General features: G+C 40.4%; 1 protein-coding gene across 1 annotated transcript; it reads right to left on the bottom strand.

Annotated features, from left to right (window-relative positions):
- Positions 1 to 373: 373 nt before the first annotated feature.
- Positions 374 to 20,874, bottom strand: LOC139284429 (calcium-binding protein 7). The gene is made up of 5 exons (XM_070904696.1): positions 20,766 to 20,874; positions 4,648 to 4,791; positions 4,392 to 4,504; positions 2,284 to 2,434; positions 374 to 504 (listed from the first exon to the last, which is right to left on the bottom strand). Exons 1-5 carry the CDS (start codon positions 20,872 to 20,874, stop codon positions 374 to 376), a joined length of 648 nt encoding a protein of 215 aa, XP_070760797.1.
- Positions 20,875 to 21,290: the final 416 nt, after the last annotated feature.

Here is a 21,290-nt window from a genome sequence, read left to right as displayed (position 1 = left end):
TCTCTCTATAGCTGCCACCATACTGAAAACACTGCTCAAATGCACATAGCTAATGAATACTAAATGCTGTATTACGAAGAGTGATATGTATAGTCAGCTGTCCACTTTAAACACACCGCTGTCTCTTTGTATGTGAGGTCCTGTTGTCCTTGAAACTCTGTAATTTGTCAGCATGTCTTTGATACCAAGACAAACTCCTGCACATGTAGTGTCCTTGGTGACTCCAGTTATTCTGCAGTCATATGTTGGCCTGTTCTACAGCTGTGTGATTGTCTGTTGTATTTGTTTTTTTTTAAGCTTCATCTCCTCAGTCATTTACAGTATCTGTAAGGTAGCCTTTAGGTGGTGTTCAAGGCTGAAAATGCCACAGCTCCTATTTCATGCCGCTCCGCAGCACCTGATTGGCTGCGATGAGCATGACGCTGATGATGAAAGCAATGGCAAAGGCGCATATCAGGCTCTTGCGCACACAGGTTTGCTTGACTTGCTGCGTCGGGCTGGAACCTGGGGGGGGAAAAAGAGCAGGTGGGAGGGAAAGAGAAAAAAATTACCTGAAGGTCCATTGAATCAGGTGTTATTTAATGCTTGAACGGTATCTGATAGTCATTTCCAAGTGAAAGAGCTCATCACAAAACCTTACAATTACATGAACACAATTATAAGGGATGAACACTGCCAAGAGGATTTGTTTTCACACCTGTATGCTGCGTAACTGCATCTAGATTGAAATGTTGATTGGAGTTTTGGAACAACAAACAAATGGATTGGCACCTGACTGGCATATTAAAGGATGTGCATCAAAACACCAGCGCTCCAAGAAAAGGTGTTGTATACCTGCAGATTCATCTGAAGTGAGAACCAAGGCAGTTGAAGCGAAACAAAATGTTCAAATACAAACTTTCATATCTGTTCAAATAGATGATATTTCTGCTTAAAATTGATATTGTTTTTGATTTATCTTTATTTTCTCCAGAGATCATTGCTGTTCTCTGAGAAAAACAAGTGTTTTTTTTCCAGCAGAAAAAAAAAAGATTTTCTCATTGTAAATCATAGAATTAGAGGTAATGGCTCCAACCATCATTAAACCTACACATTAGATAAATTACCATATAAAAAGCAAAGCATCCTCATAACAGCCCCCTGTAAATTAACCATTAAAAGAAAAAAAAAAATCCACTCGTTTGCCATCTCCATTACAAAGAAAACTGGAATTTACTGAGGAGGTCTAATTTACTTTTTCACTGTGGACATTTTCCCTAAACTTGCCTCTACTTCTACTTCAGTTAGGGATTTCCTGCATTACTGACAATTACTTTTAAATGAGCTCCAGAGAAGGGGGTTCTCCATGCAGACTCGGTGCAGGCAGTTGAAGCTTTAGCAATGGTAATTTTTTCAGGTGAGGAGAAAGCGAGAGGGGAGAGGGGACAATTCCATTTGCTGTGCACAGTTGCTCAAATTACGAAAGAGCTGCCTAAGAGGGCGCAGCATTTCATACGCTGCTGATAACTGGCTGGAGTACATTATAATCTATTGAGGCTGCTGATGAATGAAATTGGTATCGCTGCTGTTTCAACAGCACAGTTCTCCCTGCGTGATTGCTGGATCCTGGCCCAAAATTGTGAGACTCGAAAGAGGTTCTGATTGCTTACAAATTCCTCACAATGTGTACATTGAAAAATGTTATTATGAATATTGGAGCGTGGTGAAAGACTACAAATGATGTGTATTTTTTACTATGATCAACTCAATGCAGTGCAACTGAGGAATGCTGATCAGGTTTGCTCAAGTCCTGAAACTCCAAATCCATCATCACTTCCACAAATAATATATATATAAAATATATATATATATAAAATATGGGAGTTGGCAGCTCCGGAGAACAAATTCCACCAGTAAAATGACAAAAAGAGCCAAAATAAAAAAAATACCATATCATATATGGTGGCTTGTAATAGAAACTATATCATCTACCAGGATATTATTTATGCAGAGACATTACTTCAAATACTCATTTTGAAAGCTTTGACTACTCCAAATAAAATGCTATTCACCTATTTGGGATGGTGGCAGGTAGAAAACATAGCCCTTCAAATTTGGGTGAGGTCACCCTTTAATGTTGAACATGCACTAATAAAATATAGACATTACATCATGTAGTTTTAGCCAGTTATCGATCTGTGACAGGTACGTGAATATTCATATCACCAGATGCAAAATTGTCCCAGAAATGTAAAATACATCAAACAGCAGAAGTCTGTCGAAGTATAGGAGGTTCTTCCTTACTGTCTATATCCACCTGGCACTCCCCAGGGTTCTCTATGTGGTTCTCCTCAGTCATGATGATGTTCTCGATGTCTTTCATGGAAAGGTGATCACAGAAGGTGTCGTACAGAAGCCTCTTCAGCTCTTCGACCGTTAACTTCTGCATGTCACACTGGAGGTACACACACATAACTGAACATTAACATGGACACGGGCTGGCGGACACGATGCCACAAACACACACATGTATACAGTATGTAGGCACACGCACACATAACACATAAAAAGGAAGTGGACGGGAAGGAAGTAGCAGTGTATGGAAACGATTTAAGTTGAAACGTTTTATGCAGAATGAATTACAGTACAGAAAGTTAAACTTCTGACTAAATTGACATCCAATCCTGTAGCTGTAATATTGATGTTAAAACTGCTTTTATTGGTTTACCTTTAATATTGGATTACTAATATGATGACATGAGACCAATGGAAATCTCACATCTGACCAATATGTGACAAGATTTTGACTAAAATGTTGGTAACAAAATTCTATCTGAAATGAAACCTGAGAATAAAACTAAAACTTTTACTCGTTTTAAGAAATATTGAAGCATTATGCCGAGGTGGAAGAAGATCAAAAACATAATATAGACGCATTATCAACAAATAGTACTTAAGACATCAAAAGTAGAAGTACACATTATACAGTATGGCTCCTGTGAGTGTCATACTGTAGATTATATAATTGGATTATAATGTAATTATAAATGCATTAGTGTGTGAGCAGGTCGGGCTAATTTGAGCTCCTTTACATACTGTTGGGTTGTTTAACCTACAGCAATGTATTGTATTTTATAAGCTGATTATGTGTTTTGTGTGTAAAATCGTATTCTGTAAAGTGACTATAGCTGTCGGATAAAATACAATTTGCCTCAAGTATCTCTCACTGACACCCCCCCGAACACTACCACAAGCTATACGTTATATTAACGTACATCACCCCTGTCCCCACTGCGTTACATTAACGCACTCACCCCCTACTGGACACTTTATCTGGACACTTTACTTTATTCTGGTCACTGCACTGTTGTTATTTATCTTATCTTATTTTTATTTTTATTCTTATTGTTATTTTAGCTTTTATATTCTACTTATTTGTTATCAAAACAATAGCACCTTCAGACCACAGCAAATTCCTTGTAATGTATGTTACTTGGCAATAAACAGTTTCTGATTCTGATTCTGATTCTGATTCTAGTATAAAGTAACAAGTACCTCCAAAATTCAGTTTTTGAGTATATGTACTTTAGTTACATTCCATCACTGGCATTATGTAAAATTTGAATTAAATGAAATAATGAATCTGCAAATGACTAAGACCAACGATACCCCTGCCAAAATGCCAATCCAGGATCTGTGCCTGTTTGGAAAGCTCATCTATGTTACTCATTTTCAGCTCAGCCTGAACTCACCAGTGTGACCGGAGGCTCTGTGTGCTCAATCCAGCAGCACATGCTTGATACTACTATTCACATATGTTACGTGAAGCTATGCAGCCTTTTGCAACAGTCCCTCGGGTTTCTTGACTCTCCCAGCAGGTATCTTTGGTTGAGATTCTTTTTTTCGTACACTGAATGCACCAAGAATTCCCATGAATCCCCTGTCTTTCACACTCGATTTGGAGCCTCACTTTCTGACAGCCACTCTGGCGTTGTTATCACCTAGCTGCAACAAAGGCGGATTTGACACGAGCTCCATCCCATTAATTTCATCCCACTTTCAAAGTGAGCAGTTAATTATCTAATGAGGTGTCTGTAAATAAATTAATATCTATTTTACATAAAAATTGACTTTAATGTTCTAAGTAATAAGACTGTCACCACACACAAAGAGGCGGAGATATCAACTCAAAGTCTTGATGAAGGACACAGTTCTTTGGGGAATCCAAACCTCTCCAAGATTAAAATCCTCCCATTAACGACCCAGTGGTTGTGGCATTTACAACTGGTTTTCCTTTTTCTGTACAGTGGCGGAGTCTAAACGTTTCTGCACTTGGAGGTTTGCTACAGCTGCGACTCTGCTGTCTGTCTTCTCTCTAATAGGCAGGAAATGAGTGACTGAATAATGAGCACCTTCCAAAAGACGGAGTCAAAGTCAGTGCCGTTGAACTTATCTGGCAACCCAGCTGCCGTCAGCTTTGGGCCCAGAAGAGTGACAAACTCCTCAAAGTCCACCTGGCCATCGCCTGCGGAAAGGAGGAACAGTTGGCATTTATTGTCGCTGGTTTTACTGTCTACAACAGTCCAGTTTTGTGGGCAAATAGAGAGCAAGCTGCTTCTGTGCTTTGTGACTTAAGATAATAAAATCCAAGCTGTGTGTTTGCCTCACCGTCCATGTCCAGTCTCTGGATGATGACCTCCAACTCCACCTCGTTTGGCATGTAGCCAAGGGAGCGCATGGCCATTCCCAGCTCCTGCTTTGAGATGAACCCATTCCCATCGCGGTCAAACACTTTGAAGGCCTCGCGGATCTCTGCAGAGGAGAAACACACACGCGCACTCGAGCTGAAGTCTTACGGTTGAGCAGGATATGAAAGTGGGAAATGTTCCACACACCAAAGACACATTTGTTATGCCGCATCAATGCTTGAGTCATAGTTATATGGGGGTTGGCAGCTCCGGAGAACAAATTCCACCAGTAAAATGACAAAAAGAGCCAAAATAAAATAAATACCCTTGAACAAGGAGCTGAGCTCAGGACAAATTGTCAACATTGTGACATTTTAAAGGGCAGTATTCTCTTCCTTCCTTGTATTTTAAATTGTATGAGGATGGATCAAAAATATGAAGTCTTACTCTCTTGGCTGCCAAAATCTAAAAACCTTTAATGCTGAAAACAAGAATAAGTTCTGCTGTCATACCAAGTGGGGAAAGTGTAGCATTTTGGCGATTGCATTTCCAAGATTCCCATCCGTCCAATCATTTCTTAGAAAGAAAGACAAATGAATGGCTATTTGAAACACTTACTGCCAACTCAAAATGATTGCCTTGAACCCCTATGTGTAAGAGTTGACATTAGAATCAAATAATAATGTGAAAGGATTACTCATAGTACCATGCACCAAGATCCCCTCTGCACAAAATGTGTATTACAAAATGGTAACTATGTAGATGGTGAAGAGCCAAAGAGCCACAAATGTGTGTCACAAGGGATTGTAGATCTAATACTATTCAATACACAATAGATCTCTTTGTTGAAAATGTTCAAATTTTGCAGTCATGGGTCCTTTGCTCATTCTCAGTGTAGGGGGGGAGATTACTTTCTCAAACTAGTTGTTGGATGTGAATTTGTGTTGATACCACAGAAGACAAGATTGTCTCAAATGCTTCCTGTCCAGAATTGTTTCTGTAATCAGTTGCTTTTCTTTTAGTTCAACCTGTGATTTAACAGAGGATTGGAGTGAATTGTTTTTTTTTTGACAGATGTGATGTGGTTGCGTACAAATTCTGGGCGACTAAATGCTAAAAAGTCCTTTTTTTATTGATACTAGCAAGAGAATAAACGTAATTTTTGAAGTTTGAAGCTCATCTGTTTACTTTCTTTTCTCTATTTTTTGGATGATTATGGTGTGCTTTCGATGTATTTGGATTCCCTGTTGCATTGCCTATAATAATAATGGTTAATGAAAGCTTCCAAGTCTGTTAAATCCTCCGCTGTGAGATTATTTTGTTCTGGGTTTAGAGCGGCAGAGGAACTGTAGGTGTGGGCTGATCAGAGCTTTAGTTTTCATACATAAAATGTGTGTTTTGTTTGAGTAGCTGCTAGTTGCTCTGTCTAAGACACTCACCTCCACTGTCCAGTTCATGCAGTAGTCACACTGCCATACTACTCCTAAAATCCTCAACCTTGTGACGAACGAGTCCTACTAAGAACTAAACTTTATCGAAACACAAAACATACACCAGTTTTGACCATTCATAACCTGTCTCTTGTGCAATACTAAACCACTAGAATACCACTTTTAACATAACTCAGTACTGGAAAACTGGCGTAATGACAACAGTTAGTTTGAGACTAACAGAAGAAGAACTAGAGGGCCCACAGCACCACCCACAGAAACTCAAACCTCAGCAAAATAAAATCCAATGAAAAGACATCATAGTGCTGGACACAGTTTGAACTCTGAGGAGCACAAGGAAGAAGAGTAAAGGATGCCCCTCGCTAAAACAGAGCCACAATCACTACAGGAAATCTGTAAGTAGTTAATCTTCAGTCCAGCCACACTGCGTTCTCTGCTTGTTTACTCTCCACGAGGGACCGAATTCCTCCATTTATATGCAATAACATCTACAACCGAGTCTCCAACAATTTTAGACTTGCCACATCTTCGTGTCACACGCCTGATTAGCACACAAAAGAGCAGAGCAGGAGATGAATCCTAAAATAGAGATGATGTAAATCTACAGAAAAATCACACGCTATATCTGTAATCTCTCTAATCTAGCGTTTGTCGGAATCAGAAACGCATCCGTCATGTAAGAGTCACACTCCACACACTTCCAGAGGTCTGACAGATAATTATGGATTAGGTCAGAGTAAAGAGAAGTTTATAAAATAATTGTAGAGTGGGTTTTGAATGAATAATGAAAACAAAACAAGAGCCAAATCCTGTTGCTAAGTAATGAATAACTTGTCTCTGTTACACAATTGACTGACAATAAGAGCCTTCTAGGTAGGCGAAATAAAAATTCAAATGTGAATTTAAATGACTTTCCCTTCTCAGCTTACAACCAATTAGCTGTTGTTAAGTTACTGAAGTGTAATACTAAACAAACTTCATCAATCCACTGCAAAGCCCAAAGTTTTGTAAATTGGGAATTGCTGCTCCGGTGATTTGTGTCAGAGTGGCGACGAATGGCCGAGCCTCGGGGGCCAAAATCCACAGCGTGACAGTCTGTGACAAATATTTCATGTCGGAAAACAAAACATGAAATATCAATGATGGCAGGGAACAATGCAATGTGTGTCATTCTGAGTATAATGTGGTAGCAGGGCTTCAGGAAATAGTTTGTTGTAATCAAGTACATGTCCACTGAATAGAAACCCTGCCACAGGGACAAGGGTACTTGGCAATCACGTATTACAATGGATTACATCTGGGCGTGCAATTTATAAAACCGAGCAGAGTGACATTCGCAGCAGCTTTTGTTTTTTTTACATTGCTTCTCCCTGCAAAATGTCTTACTGGGGGGGTATAGTTTGAATCATTGAGAGCCTGCAGCGGTGTTTCTTTTCCTTCCCTGAGTGTGATCTTATTGTTTATAGAATAACAATACATCATATCCACCTGAGGTCCCCGCTCCATCTGTTTACTTTAGAAAAAGGGGCAAAAACCACAGACCCCCCCCCCCCCCCCCCCCCCTCCCAAAAAAAAGACATATTGCCACCACACAGGAGGCAAACACACTTAAATAAGGTGCCAAAATAGTTTTAGTCAATACTCTGTCTCCCCTGAAAGCTTTATTTATTGATCAAAGGCCAAAATGAACAAAACATCCCGACCGGTGAGTGGTATATAGTATATTTGATATAAAAAGTTTGTATTGTGTAATGAAATTGCAGGCACAATTTGTTGTGGGAATGCTTTATACTCTGTCACAAACCATTTTACGGAATACAAATGCTTTAGCGCCACATTGGGCCAGAAATATAATGAATGGCTTATCAAGTCCAGTGAGATATTCAACCATAAAGCTGGAATATGTACAGCGATTACAAATATATTATCAAAACCACTTGGCTCTGCTTGAAATCAGGACAGAGTACCACTAGAATGAACAGATCTCTGAAGTAAAACAGACCATACATAATCCCCTCTACAATTTATCAAAAGAGGCTGACTAATCATCCTCTAAAAGAATTAATTTCTCGTTTTGACCACACGCCATCCAGATAGAGTGCTATCTCTTTGAGAGTTTATCTATCTTAATTGTCCTCAGGAGAGACAACTATATTCTCCCATTCTCACTTTACTCTGTGAGCCCAAAAAAAAGAGCCAAATCCACGTGTGCCCCCACAGTGACTCGAGTGTAATTGAGAAACTGCTTTTGTCAGAATCCAAAATGTTCTCTCTCCCTGACTGTGAATAAATGCTCTGGCGAAAAGAAAAAGTGAATAGCTCTGATATTGGTGTATGCCTGCACAGATGACCTGAATTGTCCTGCCCAATCAGAGGGGCAGTTGGCAAAAAATTGAACCACCGCTTACTCATGTAGCCTTGAAATAAATGGATCTAAATACGAGGCACGCATAATTAAAGCATCAGTGGGTTAGTAGCTAAAATCCACTTTCATGTTCCCAAACTGAATCATAGGGGTAGAAATAATGACGGTGGAGCCGAAAGAGATCTTTCTTTCCACGACAGGAGATTTTACTTTTTCCACACTGTTGGCTAATTCCTCATATTCTATCATAGCAACAGTTTGACATTACACCTGTTTAACAATTCCTCTTGGATTGTTTTCATTGTTAATTAATCGGATGATTATTATTTTTAATTATGTATTCTATAAAATAAGAGAACATTATGAAAAATGGCCATCTCAGGTTTCCACAGCTCAAGCTGACATTGTCAAATGTCTTGTTTTGTCTGAACAACACTTGAAAATCAGTCTACAATGGTATACTATAGAGAAAATCCACAAATCCTCACATTTAAGAGGTGCCACAGGAAATCACTCCTGCCTGTGGCCATCAAACTGTCCAACTCCTCCCTCTGAGTGTCAGAATGAACAGACTGAAAATCTGGACCTACTTCACCTGTCATATACTACCTCATTATTTATTCTTTGTCAGTGCAATACATATATATTCATACACAACAGTGCAATATATATATATATATATATATATATATATATATATATATATATACATTTATATATATATTGTTATTGTATATATTTTTTACTTCTATTTTTCACTTAAATATTGTAAATGTGTATATTTTTTTATTTTTTTATTTTTATATTTTGTACATACTCTTATTTCTAAATTGATGCTGCTGTCTACTGTTGAATGGGAGCACAGGTACTGTATAATTTCCCCCCAGGGGATCAATAAAGTATTTCTGATTCTGACTCTAAAACCAAAGAATGTTTGAGATTTTTGATGATTTTAATGATTAATTGATTGATTAATCATTGTTGTTGATTAATCAGCTTATTGACTTGCTGTTTTTTTTGTTTTGTTTTTGTTTTTTATTACTGAAATCCCACTAGCTTTAATGCTGCAATAAGCTTGTTGTTCACAACATGCTGTAAACATGAACATGACACATTATCACCTGTTATATTATAAGTATTTTAGGAGGAATGTGTAGGCAAACAGTTGCCTATTTAAACATGCAACAGCCACGAGCATCATTAACATTCATTTGGAGTCACATTTCTGGCCACCTGACACCTCGGTCTAATATCTTCTTTTTAAGCTCTGTTTTGATAGATTATCTGACTATTCAGACGCTAAATGCTCCACTTTTTCTGTCATTTTGGGTCTTTAGAGCTTTTTTTTTGCTGAAAACAGCTGCCTGCATGTGGCTGGAATATGGGTTGATGATGAGAATGAGTGAGAATGAACCAAATCAGTAACAGCACAGGGGAACTGCAGAGTCAGGTAATAAGTCTCTGTGGGTTTGTCACTACATGCAACCACTTCCACATTGTCATTTGATCCTTTGATGATATGAATATTTTGATTATTGAATCTTAGTAGTAGCCATATAGCAAACCAATGAGTGTGCATAATAACTGCTATCATAAATGGTGTTCAGTAATCTTTCTGTTGAAAAAGGTGACATACACATCACATTTTGGGGTGTTCAAACACAAACAGTTACATCTTTGGCTGGAAGAGTTTGAACAGGCATCAAAGCAGGACGTGTAATGAACCTGCCATTTCATTTAAATTGCAGTGTCACCATTTTAGATTTGTCCTTCATTGCTGCAGATTTTATTATTGCTTCTGGCCTCTTTAAACTCCAGCTCTCACTTTCTGCTTCAATTACATTTTACTTTATTACCTTATTAATATACATATGATTTCTTCTTTTTTTTTATTTTGAAGCTGCTGTTGTTGCATCTTCCACTCGGTCTCTGGGACCACGGCTCCACCAGGGAGGCGTGAATATTTCTGTTGAAAGCATGTAGTATTTGCTTTGATGTAGAGAGGTGCTTGTTGGCCTTCAAAGATGTGATGCCATGCGGTCCCCTGTGGTGTGATCTGACAGAGGATGAAAAGCCCAAGTTAAGATCATGTGCTGCGAGAGCCAAGCATCTGAAGCTGAACTCCCACAAGAGAAAGGTGCAGTGTACTCCCATCGCACTGCTCTCCCCGTACACTGTTGTGTGTGTGTGTGTGTGTGTGTGTGTATATCAATGAAGTGCTCTGGATCCTTGCCGCAGCACAGATCCGCTGAACAGTCTGTGAACTGTACGCAGCACTAGACAAAGCCAGGAATCACTTGGAAATGGAGCTGATTCATGCAGACAAATAGAAAATGCTTAGATTCATGACTAGGGTGAAGCATCAATGACGAGGGGCACGACATCTACTTTCTGTGCTGGTGTTTTCTTTTTAGACTCTAGATGATACAGTGATAAAGTGAACAGGATTTAAGAATGTCATCCTCTTTTGGTTGTATACACATAGCAAAGTAATCAGAAAAAAACGGGTGAAAACACTCCTCATCCTCACAGAGGAGAAACACATCACATGGGAAATATTTACATGGATTTCTGAGGTATGCCTGGAGCAAAGCTTTACCCCTTTTCAGGCTAAATTTAGCATCAGGCAGAAAACTTTTGCTAATTACACGCGGTGCACTTTGAGCAGAGCAGGGTAATGCCGAGGCTTTTGTAGCTGTGAAGAGTCCGTGAATGTAATCCAGGGCCTGTTTTTTCGGAGCCACAGATCCTCTTCGCCTCAGTCAGACCTGCATCTGCTGAGGGCTGCTTTGGATCGGTAATTGCAGCACACCCACTCTTTATGTAAGACCTTATCAGTGTGAGAAAAACACAGCTTTGCTTTGTGAGAGTGTGTGTGTGTGTGTGTGTGTGTGTGTGAACCTCAGGCGACTATTTTTAAACACCCATAGCAACCTTAATCCATCTTTAGCTGGATATGAGCTGACTTGGGCACCCGGAAGATTTGAATATTACCATAGCAGGCTTCTAATAAGGCTCTGGAGTATTCAAAAGGGGTATATGGCAGAGTGTAAGTCGTCTGTGTCTTAAGGAAAAATCCCATCTCTGGGTTTGGATTGAAACTCCTCCCTCCATTATGAAATTTGAAGCGCTTTAACCTCGCCAATGCAACACTGACACGACCACAGGGAAGAAGAAACTGGAAGTGAAAAAAAAAAAGATGGAAAGGTCGAGGTGCTTTATCCTCAGCAAGAAAAAAAATCCCCCAGCCAACTTCTTAAACCCCACTTGACCTTGAATGATTGAAGTCAGTGAAAGGCCGTGAAATATTAGCCCATCTCTGTTGCTTCTTTCGGTTTTCCTTTCCAACAGGCAAGGGGAATCATTGATCTGTCTCCATTTTTTCCCCTCCCTCGCTCTTATGTTTTCAAAGCTGCAGGTTTTCATCATCACAGCCGATACCAAACTGAGCCATGGCCGATATGCACAAGGCAAAAGCCCGTGAGAAGCACCTCAAACAAAGGTCAGATGTGAACAATCAAAAGCCTCCGCTATGCATTACAGCTTATCCAACACTCCCTCATCAGTTCCACCACGTTAACGGTACGCGCTCGCTTATGGATCACGTTTTTCCGCCACTGGATTTTGTTATTGTCTGGTGTAGACTTTGCAGTATTGTTCATCAAAGGGAGGAAATATTACCCAGGGGAAAAAGCACTTCACCTTCCAGAACTCATCACAGTTAATTTCACAGGTAATAAAGTCTGCTGGATTCACTCCTTCATGGCAATCGATCAAAATGGAAATAAATGACTTAACTTTAACCTACCCGACAGCCGTAATCAAAGCACTTCATGATATTCTCCGCTAATCTGTACCACATGTTTTCCATCAAACCCCAACTTGGCCACGTAGGATGTCATGCCAGGTTACTGCAACTTATCAACTGAGAATTTATACGAGACTGTGGTTGTTGAAGTGATCTGGATGTCAGAAATGTCCAAACTACATTATGTGGTCACTATTGAAACAGCACTGGGGATATCGAATGCCAACATTTTCTCTGTTTCATAACCTGCACCTCTTTTGGAATAAACGCAAAGAAGTAAAAACATTTTCTCTGTGTTTATATTAGAGGAATAAATCAACATTTTTGGAAATAGGCTCATTCTCTTTCTGATGGAGAGTTAGATGAGAGGATTGATACCACTCTTATCTGTATGGTAAGTATGAAGCTTCCACGTACAGCTGGTTAGCTTCGTTTAGCACAAAGACTGGCTACAGGCTAGCCTGGCTCTCTCTAACGATAATAAAATCAGCCTGCCAGCACCTCTAAAGCTCATTAATTATTAGTTATTTCATGTTTGTTTACCTTTTAGACAGAGCCAGGCTGTTTCCCCATTTCCAGTCATGTTTTCACATACAGACATTAGAATGGTATCAATCTTCCCATTTAACTCTCCTCTAGAAGTCGAATAAGCATATATCCCAAAACGTCAAACTTTTGCATTATAGTACCTTTAACTTTTCAGTGGTTATTTCCAGAATACCATTAAATCTATATGACATTTTAGCCAATAATATCATCACAAACACAAAACCGCACATTTAAAAAAAAAAGGCATGAGTGGGCAGACACAACCTGTGGCTCACCGGCTGTGGTGCTGGGTCACTTTGCCCTCTAACAAATGGCTCATTTCATCTCACATCTTTATCGCCATCTATGTCAAGTAGAGCTTTTTCATATGCCACCTGTCTCATCCAGGCAGGTGATACATGTGCAACCGGGAGAGCCATTTTGAAATCCGTTCCTGCCCGCCTGCCTGTCTGCCTGTCTGTCTGTCTGGCAGATTGTGTAAGACTCCATCATGCAGGTAGAGCGGGAACGGTTGAGGATTGAGCAGACTGACGGGAAGATGTACAAAGTGAGATTTATTACTCTCGGCCTGATTATGTACAAGCAGGATGCTTTCATGGGTGTCCCCCGTGCCACGACCTGTCCTTTTTCAAAATGGATGAAGTTAATCTTCATGTCTTGCTTGTGATTATTTTCTTCACCCAGGTGTGTACGTTTTTTTTCTTTGGTGGTCTTTAATGATAATCAGAAAAGCCTCTGAGGCTTTTCAGGCACAAAACAGAACAAACTGAAATTTCACTACACGTCCGTCACCTTCCCTCCACACTCATGCAACAATGTCTCACCATCCTGCATCTGTATTTTATACAATAAAAAGTCACAAATCCAACTCCACCAAAGTCAAATTCTGACAATGAATGCATTTAACTTTGGAGTAATTGCAGCAGTCAGTGCTGTTGATGCCGCATGTCTTTCTTCTTTGTAAATCATTAACAAAAGCTGTCTGAGTTGAACTGATGTTTGCCAGACTTGTAACATTGTCAAAAGGATTTGAAAGGCATAAATTGGAAATGTAGTGTTGGCAGTGGAAAAAACACATTTACTAGCTTGATTCACTTTTTTGTTTCAATATTGTTTCAGAGAGAGAGAATGTTTTGATGAAAAACTGTATGAAGGTCTGAAAAGCTCTCGTCTATGCAAGGTAACAAAACAGTTTGTTCAGTAGATCCAACTGAAGGGTAAAACCAGGTGTTTTTCTGTGTGAGAACAATAATTGTACTCATTCTTCTGCTTCCTGGGAGAGAGCCTTGCTAATAGTAGTCAATAGCTGAAGTGAACAGGAGAGAGTTTGGTTTTGGTAAACACATCTGGATCGTTTGCACACTCCTCACTCCTGAAAATGAGCCAGCATATCCGCTACCATCATGATTGGTCAGTTTGTTATGTGTTGTCCAAATCTTCTTAGAAGCACAAGCTTTAAAATGGTCTCAGTTGACCCTTTGGAAGTACACCCCCGCAACGCCCACTGATTCTGCACCAGCAATACGTTGTGTGCATAATTTCTGTCTTGCCAAGCAGATGCCGGTGTCTTTAAATATCTTCATTTGTATTCATGTAAGTATTTCCAAAGGAATGGAAGTCAACCCTCCACCTCAGGGCGAAGGAATGAGTCAATGTTTTCTGCTGCAGCTACAGTAGGAGTCGAACAGGAACATCAAGATCGCCTCACAGGCAGTTTATGCCATTAGGAACACAGCGGTGTCAGTGTTTTTTTGAGCAGCTGTCAGTCAAAGCGATTTGCAAAGTCCCAAAAAACTCCAAACCAAGGGAGCGACTAAAAATGCTGAAAAAGGGGCCTTACTTTCAAAAACAAAATGCAGCAAGGAAATCTTAAGAAAATATTCTTAAATGCATATTAACGACTCAAGCGGACCCATGAGGAGAAAAAAAAAACACCCCAGTCAGTCCTGTCCACAAGCCAAGAGCGCTGACTGAGTTTCATCATCGAAATATACAACCTAACATTCCTGCCCCCACAGAGTTTCTTTTTGTCTGCCAATTTAGTAAAACTCATTTGTTTAGGAGGTCTTTGATAAATGGCTTAATACCCCCTTTTGCAAACTGATTTCATTCACTTATGCCCAATTCCCCTGCGTTGTTGTAAAGGGAGATTTATAATTGTGCATTAAGGTTACGGGTTACGGAACCTGTGCAGATAGCCACCGTAGCGACACCGTAGCTAACATGAAGCTCCCCTAAAAATTAATGGAAGCTACAAATACAACAAGTGGAAACTACAAGAATTGTGCTTGGCTTCGCCTGCTCATATTTTCGTCTACAAGGTTTCAATGCAGGTGGAGATTGTTGAGCTTGAAACAAGACCAAGAGTCTACAGCCATGCTAGCTAATGCTAACGTCACCAAGCTAAAATTCTCAAAATGACATGCTGATGTTAAGCATGTCAAATATTTTCCATGTTCCCCATCTTTAGCATGAGTTAGCATGCTAGCTTTTCCAGATTAGCGCCAAATGAAGTACAGCTGAGGCTGATGGGAATGTCATTAGTTTTGCAAGTGCTTTATCAAAGTGAATGAAATAACTTAAACACGGCGATGCTGATAGTCTCCTAATCAGTAATAAAACGAGGCAGACCCACCATCGCTTATATCACAAAGCAAATATTGCTATAAACCCACCTCAGTGACTTTGGTGCCATTACTCCGATCACTTCCTGTTTGGAACATCTTGGCTTCCTGTCTCCGGGGGAGAGACAGCCCCAATCTGTGTTTGATGTGGAGACGAGGAAAGCCCCCTCACTCTCCCACGAGCATGAACAAATGGGGAGATAACGTCGTAGCCTGCGTTGATTGATTACCGCAGACAGTTACTCGGTGAGTTTATAATGCTCCTTGAGAGATTTGTCCCTGCTGGGGCTCTGTGACAGGTTTGGCTCGGGATACACTTTCATGTTTCTTTGACAGTGATTAAGAGAAGGCTTTCATGCCCGACCAAACACACTGGAACTGGAACTGAGTGTGTAGAAAACAAGTATCTTTAAACATGTTTATGGATATGAAACCATTATTTTGGTGCACATTGACATTTTAATCCGAGGAGTATTTGATATTCTGGTTCCATCTGCAGAAAAAAGGGTTCCTGTTTCAAATATGATGTCCATCACATATGGCTGCCAAGTAAATAAAGTTAATCCTGCTGTTTGCTTCTCTGTTTCTCGTTTTATTTGTGCTGCATTTGAAGAGTAATGCTTTACTCAGACAGTTGTATTGACATTTTGCTTCCAAAAAGAATAACTAGTATATAGATCAGGATGGTTACAATATTTAGCTTTTTGTTATGAATTAATTTATATTCATGACTTCTGCTACTTCCCTAATAAATTGCAGCTATTTTGTTCATGTTTTTAAGCATAAAATGTAGTTATTAGACAACAGGTGAATTATCATTTTGTTCAGCTTTTTCCAGCAGTGGTATGTTTGTCGAATGGATTAATTTACCTTAATGTCGGAATTTATTGGCTATTTATGAATAAATTATGTTTTTGTACTTGGTCCCAAATGAAATAAAGGAGTTCTAAGGTTTTTGGGACATCTCCCTTGAGAATCTGTTAATAACAAACAGAATTTGGGCCTAATTCATTAAATAAGCTCCCCTCAAGCAGTCCTCAAAGTTTATTTATCTGGAGATAGACAAAGTGAATGATTAAAAGGCAGACATAGGAATATGTATCATTCTATCGTATTAAATTTGATTTTCTATTCATAGTTTTCTATGCGATTCTACAACTGAAAGTAAAGTGAGAGACAACGAAAGGAAAGCCAGAGCAGATTTGAACTGAAGCGGTAAATAAACTGCACTGATCACAACCTTGTTGGAAAGATGCAAACATGCTGCTCCTGTCTTATCTTTTGCTTGTGTCTCAGTAAACTACTGCCGTCTGTTTACATGAGCCTCACTCTGGGACCTGTTACAAATGCTTTAAGCTCGGCCCTGGGACTATTTTAAAGCTGCTTCCAATAGAGCTGTTGTTAGGCAGTGTGGAAATGGGCTACCCACTTAATTCCACCTGCAGTGATATTGACACTGAGCTTTGTGTATGTGTGTGTGTGTGTGTGTCTTTTAGTGGTGGAGGAGGTCTAAACTATATCCAGCTCCTGTAATATGACCAACAGTTTTTTTTCCATCCCTCTTGTGTAGGAGGGGAAATGGAGAATATGGAGTCCAATTCAATTCATGCTCACATCATTGTACATTAAGGTACTTGCTGCCACCCCCCTAACTTTCTACCACACACACGTATACACACAGGCTCATCGAGCATCAGAAAAATAGCGTTTTGTTCCAATTATAGCTTTGACAGCCTTCTCGGTCGCAAAGTATGGTGCCATTGGTGCAATCCCTGGGGTGTCCAAGCCAGTAATTGAAAATCAAGTCCTTGGCTATGCGTGCCAATAGGGCTTGAGCCTCCTGTCCCTATACATGCACTCGCACACACATATTCTCTAATGTGCAATTTCGTTTCGTGACAAAGCCTCATCTCCCTGACGGCCGAGCTGATGTATGTGACACTTCAGAATTCCAACCAATTCTCGTCCATCTCTCCAGAGATGAGAGCGGTGACGAGACACGGAGACTGATGCTCGAGCAGGGCGCTTCTCTTCTGATCGACATATACTCGAGATTGTTCAATGCATATTACATCTTAGAACATATCACCCTTTACAGTATCTGCAACCCAGGAACCACAATAACATTGACCCCTGTGTTTTGTTGAAATTGGCTTTAACTTCCTCATTGTTTGTTGTCCTACAAACCAACCAAATCTTCTCTAAATATTTTTTCTTTCTTTTACCATCTCATCAAAGCACATTTATGAAGGCGTAACCTTTCTCTTTGGCCTTGCACGTTTGATGGAGGTAACAAAATGTGGAAATGACCAGAAAGCAATCAGGACATATTTCATGCTCTATGTGCTATATGGACTCTGCATGTAGAAATATATATATTCCTTTTTTGCCAAAGAGTCATTCACAGACGGCACAGTGACGTTACTTATGTTTGGGTCAATAAGATCCCAGAGAGGTCTGACTCCCTGTTAGACTTCTCTGTTATGACTCCAATAACTGGAAAATCCCAAATAAATCTATTGGGATTGCTGAGTTGTGCTGGATAAAAGGTACTGACAACACCAATCACAAATATAGAGCGTAAAATTCTATTGCATTTAACCATGTTTTACAGCTGAGGTCTAGCAGACTTTTGGAACAACCTCCGTTCGAAAAATCATGGTTATAAGCAATTCTCATACAATGAATGATTAAAATCATGAAGTACCAAGCAAATAAAAGTATGTTTTGAGCTGTTGAAGAGGGTCGGGCCTCAAAAGGGTACATTTAGATTTAGGAAGTTACGAAATCCAAAAGTAACTGTAACACTATCCAACATAATATCGCTTGGGAGGAAAGTGATCCTAGCTGCTCGCTTGTAGCATCGTCCTCCATCTTTGAGCAGCTGAAAATGCGTTAAAGGCAGGATTGTTTCCAAAAACTAAAAATGTAGTTTTTAAAGCACAAACCTTCTCACACAGTAAAGTGTTTAAGCACGTAGTCACTCTTGAGCTATTTAACAAACACAACAATCAGCCCTTCCACATTTATGTTATTCCCATTGTGTGCTACACGAATGTGTATCCCAGTTACACTCTTGACAACAACAACAGCATTCAATCTCCTCAGTGACACTGCCTTTAAAGTCTGCCTCTTTCACAACCTGTTAGACATCCCTCACACGGGATCACTAATGCGCTACAACAGCTGAAAAAGGCTCTGTCACTGCTGTTAACTGTGCATCACCTCAGGCTCACCTATTCTCTCCACAAAGCATCCCATTGCTTCTGCAGTTAAACTGCCACTATAAGTTGAGCCGTGAAGCCCAAATGTCTCACTTAGTCCTGCGACAGAGTGACTGCAGCAAGACAGTGCAAGTGGATTTGACTAAGTGAAGTCAAAATTAAGTGTTGTCTGTTTATCGCACCCAAAGCTGAGCGTAAATTAAAGTGGGAGGGTGAAAGGGAAACTGAGATTCCTTCTTTTTGCTTTGCTGCTGCTGTGCACAAAATGTATTTCTGTCATGCAAGGTCTCTGTACACCGGAAATCATGTTTGACAATAAAGCGCTGAGTGATGCAACGCTATAATCATCAGCATGACATCATGCAAAGATCACTTTTGGCACTGACATGTTGACACTTCTCTTTTACCACAGGATCAGTTTGTTGGGTTACAAAGCAAAAAAGAACAGCAATATAGTATAAAATACAGAAGGCACAATGGCACGTTCTATCTTGCACCCATTCTGGTCTTTTCCGGATGTTTCTGGCGCTGTGTGCGTTCTGAAACAGGTGTTGTTTAAAAGGTACTGAGGCCGTTCAATGAACACCTTTTGAGAGTCAAACCCAATTCATATTTTCTTCCACTCAGCTTTTCTAATTAATATCAACCTCAGCACTGAATACCATTTCCCTGCCAACCTTATTATGTGCACACGAGTGTGTCTTTGTGCGCAGATGCAAACCTTTATGTTGGTGCGTGTGTGTGTGTGAGAGAGAGATAAAGAAGGAGTGTGTGGCTGTGTAATTTCAAATGTGTGCAACTCCAGGTTCAATTAATGGTTAATTTCTCATTTCTTCTTGGCAAACTCTGCACCAGCACCAACTGGCAAGACCCAGCTTGTCTGTAATTCACACATATGCATTTCAGTCATACCCTAATCAGAAATGCATCACTTTTAAAGACACATGATCTCTCTCAATTTGTCCAGCAAAGCAGGCAAAAACATCAAAACATGTGTCTGTGCTTAGTTTCCAGAACAATGTGTGCATTATTAAGATAGCAAGGAGGAGAACAAATGAACTAATTATTCAGCAGGGATACGTCAGCTACCTTACAGCGTCATCGCACTGAAAACATGGCAACAACGCAAGAACTTACTGTCATCACACACGCTTTGGGACTTGAACATTGTCCCAGGGGCTGCTGCATGATAATGTGCAGATGTCGCAGGTTCGCATCACAAGTGCTCCAGGCATGAATATTCTCAGGATACTAAAAGAAACCAAATCGCTCAGAATAGTTGGCATGTGTCAGCATGTTTGTTGGGGGGGGGGGGGGGGGATGTCATGTCTTTTGCTGTGAGGTGCCTCTGCAGTGCTGTAGAGGCTGGACGTGTATTTTGTTGTAGAAAGGTCATTTTCAGATAACTTTCTTTAAATCAAGAGAGGGTTTGCCCTGGATGTTGGTTGAATCATTTAGTAGCTGTGGTACAAATATTTCACTACCCCCAGACAAGATGTAAAAAAGGACAGAATATCAAACACTTGTGGATCATCTGACCATCAGAAAGTCTGTGTGGCCAGACTTAATGGGCCAGTGATATCTGCTTCTAGTTAGAGCCAATGCATCATTGCTGTTCTCAAGAAGCAACACTTTATGGCAGAAAGGGTGCAGGGATGCCTTATTTTATTTCACCAGATCAGCTCCACACTGAGAGCAATGTGCAACCAGCCCTCTGAATGAGCTGCAAATCTATGTATTCAGTCAATGAGAGAAAACTGAAAATTGAAACAAGATGATCTTTGAGTAACACTGACAACAAAGTGTGTGAATATTTTTGCACATTCTGTTTCATATATCACGATAAGAAAAAGGGGGGGGGGGGGGGGTGTTTGAAAATAAATCTAAAACCCTGAAACATTTCCGATCTTTATCGTGGATCTCTGAGCGCTGTCCAAGGTGCTGACCGCGCGTCTGTTTGAATGAGCTCCACCGCAGGAGCTGACCGCAGCCACGTACACGGCCACTACATGATCCTGTTACCAATACTCACTAGCCTTGAACACCCTCAGGTACACACGAACAGGTAACGCCTCACCTTCAACTTCGTCTTCGGGCAGGTTCACCGGGGCGCTGTAGGAGAGGATGTCAGGGATGGTGCAGATCCCCCGGTACATCAAGGTGGAGGTGACTGGATGCATCGGCATGACTGCGACCTTTGGCTGCCACCTGCGCCCTCGTCATACAGAAATGTCTACAGAGAGGATCCCAACTTCCCCCCGCGGTCACCGAGGGAACGGAGAAGCGAGTCCATGGATGGGGGGAGAGGGGTGAGGTGCGAGACGGTGGATTCCGCAGCGTGTCCGCCGAAAGCAGGAAAATGTAGAGGGGTGTCTTACCTCATTGCAGTTCTGATATTTGCTTGGAAAACAATTTCCTGATGAATACACAAGTCACTAGATAATAAAAAAAACTACCTCAGACCGAGACAATGCGCACATAGGCTACACACACCACCATCAACCAAGACAAGCTCCACATCTGAATTAGTGCAGGTTATTAGTCTCTGCTGTAAACCGACCGATCGATACACAGATTTGTAGCTTATCAATCCAGTGAGTGT

The sequence above is a fragment of the Enoplosus armatus genome, chromosome 4, assembly GCF_043641665.1.
Source record: "Enoplosus armatus isolate fEnoArm2 chromosome 4, fEnoArm2.hap1, whole genome shotgun sequence".
Lineage (NCBI taxonomy): Eukaryota > Metazoa > Chordata > Actinopteri > Centrarchiformes > Enoplosidae > Enoplosus > Enoplosus armatus.
The sequence above is the reverse complement of the archived record's forward strand: the minus strand, read 5'-3'. Positions and strand labels throughout refer to the sequence as shown.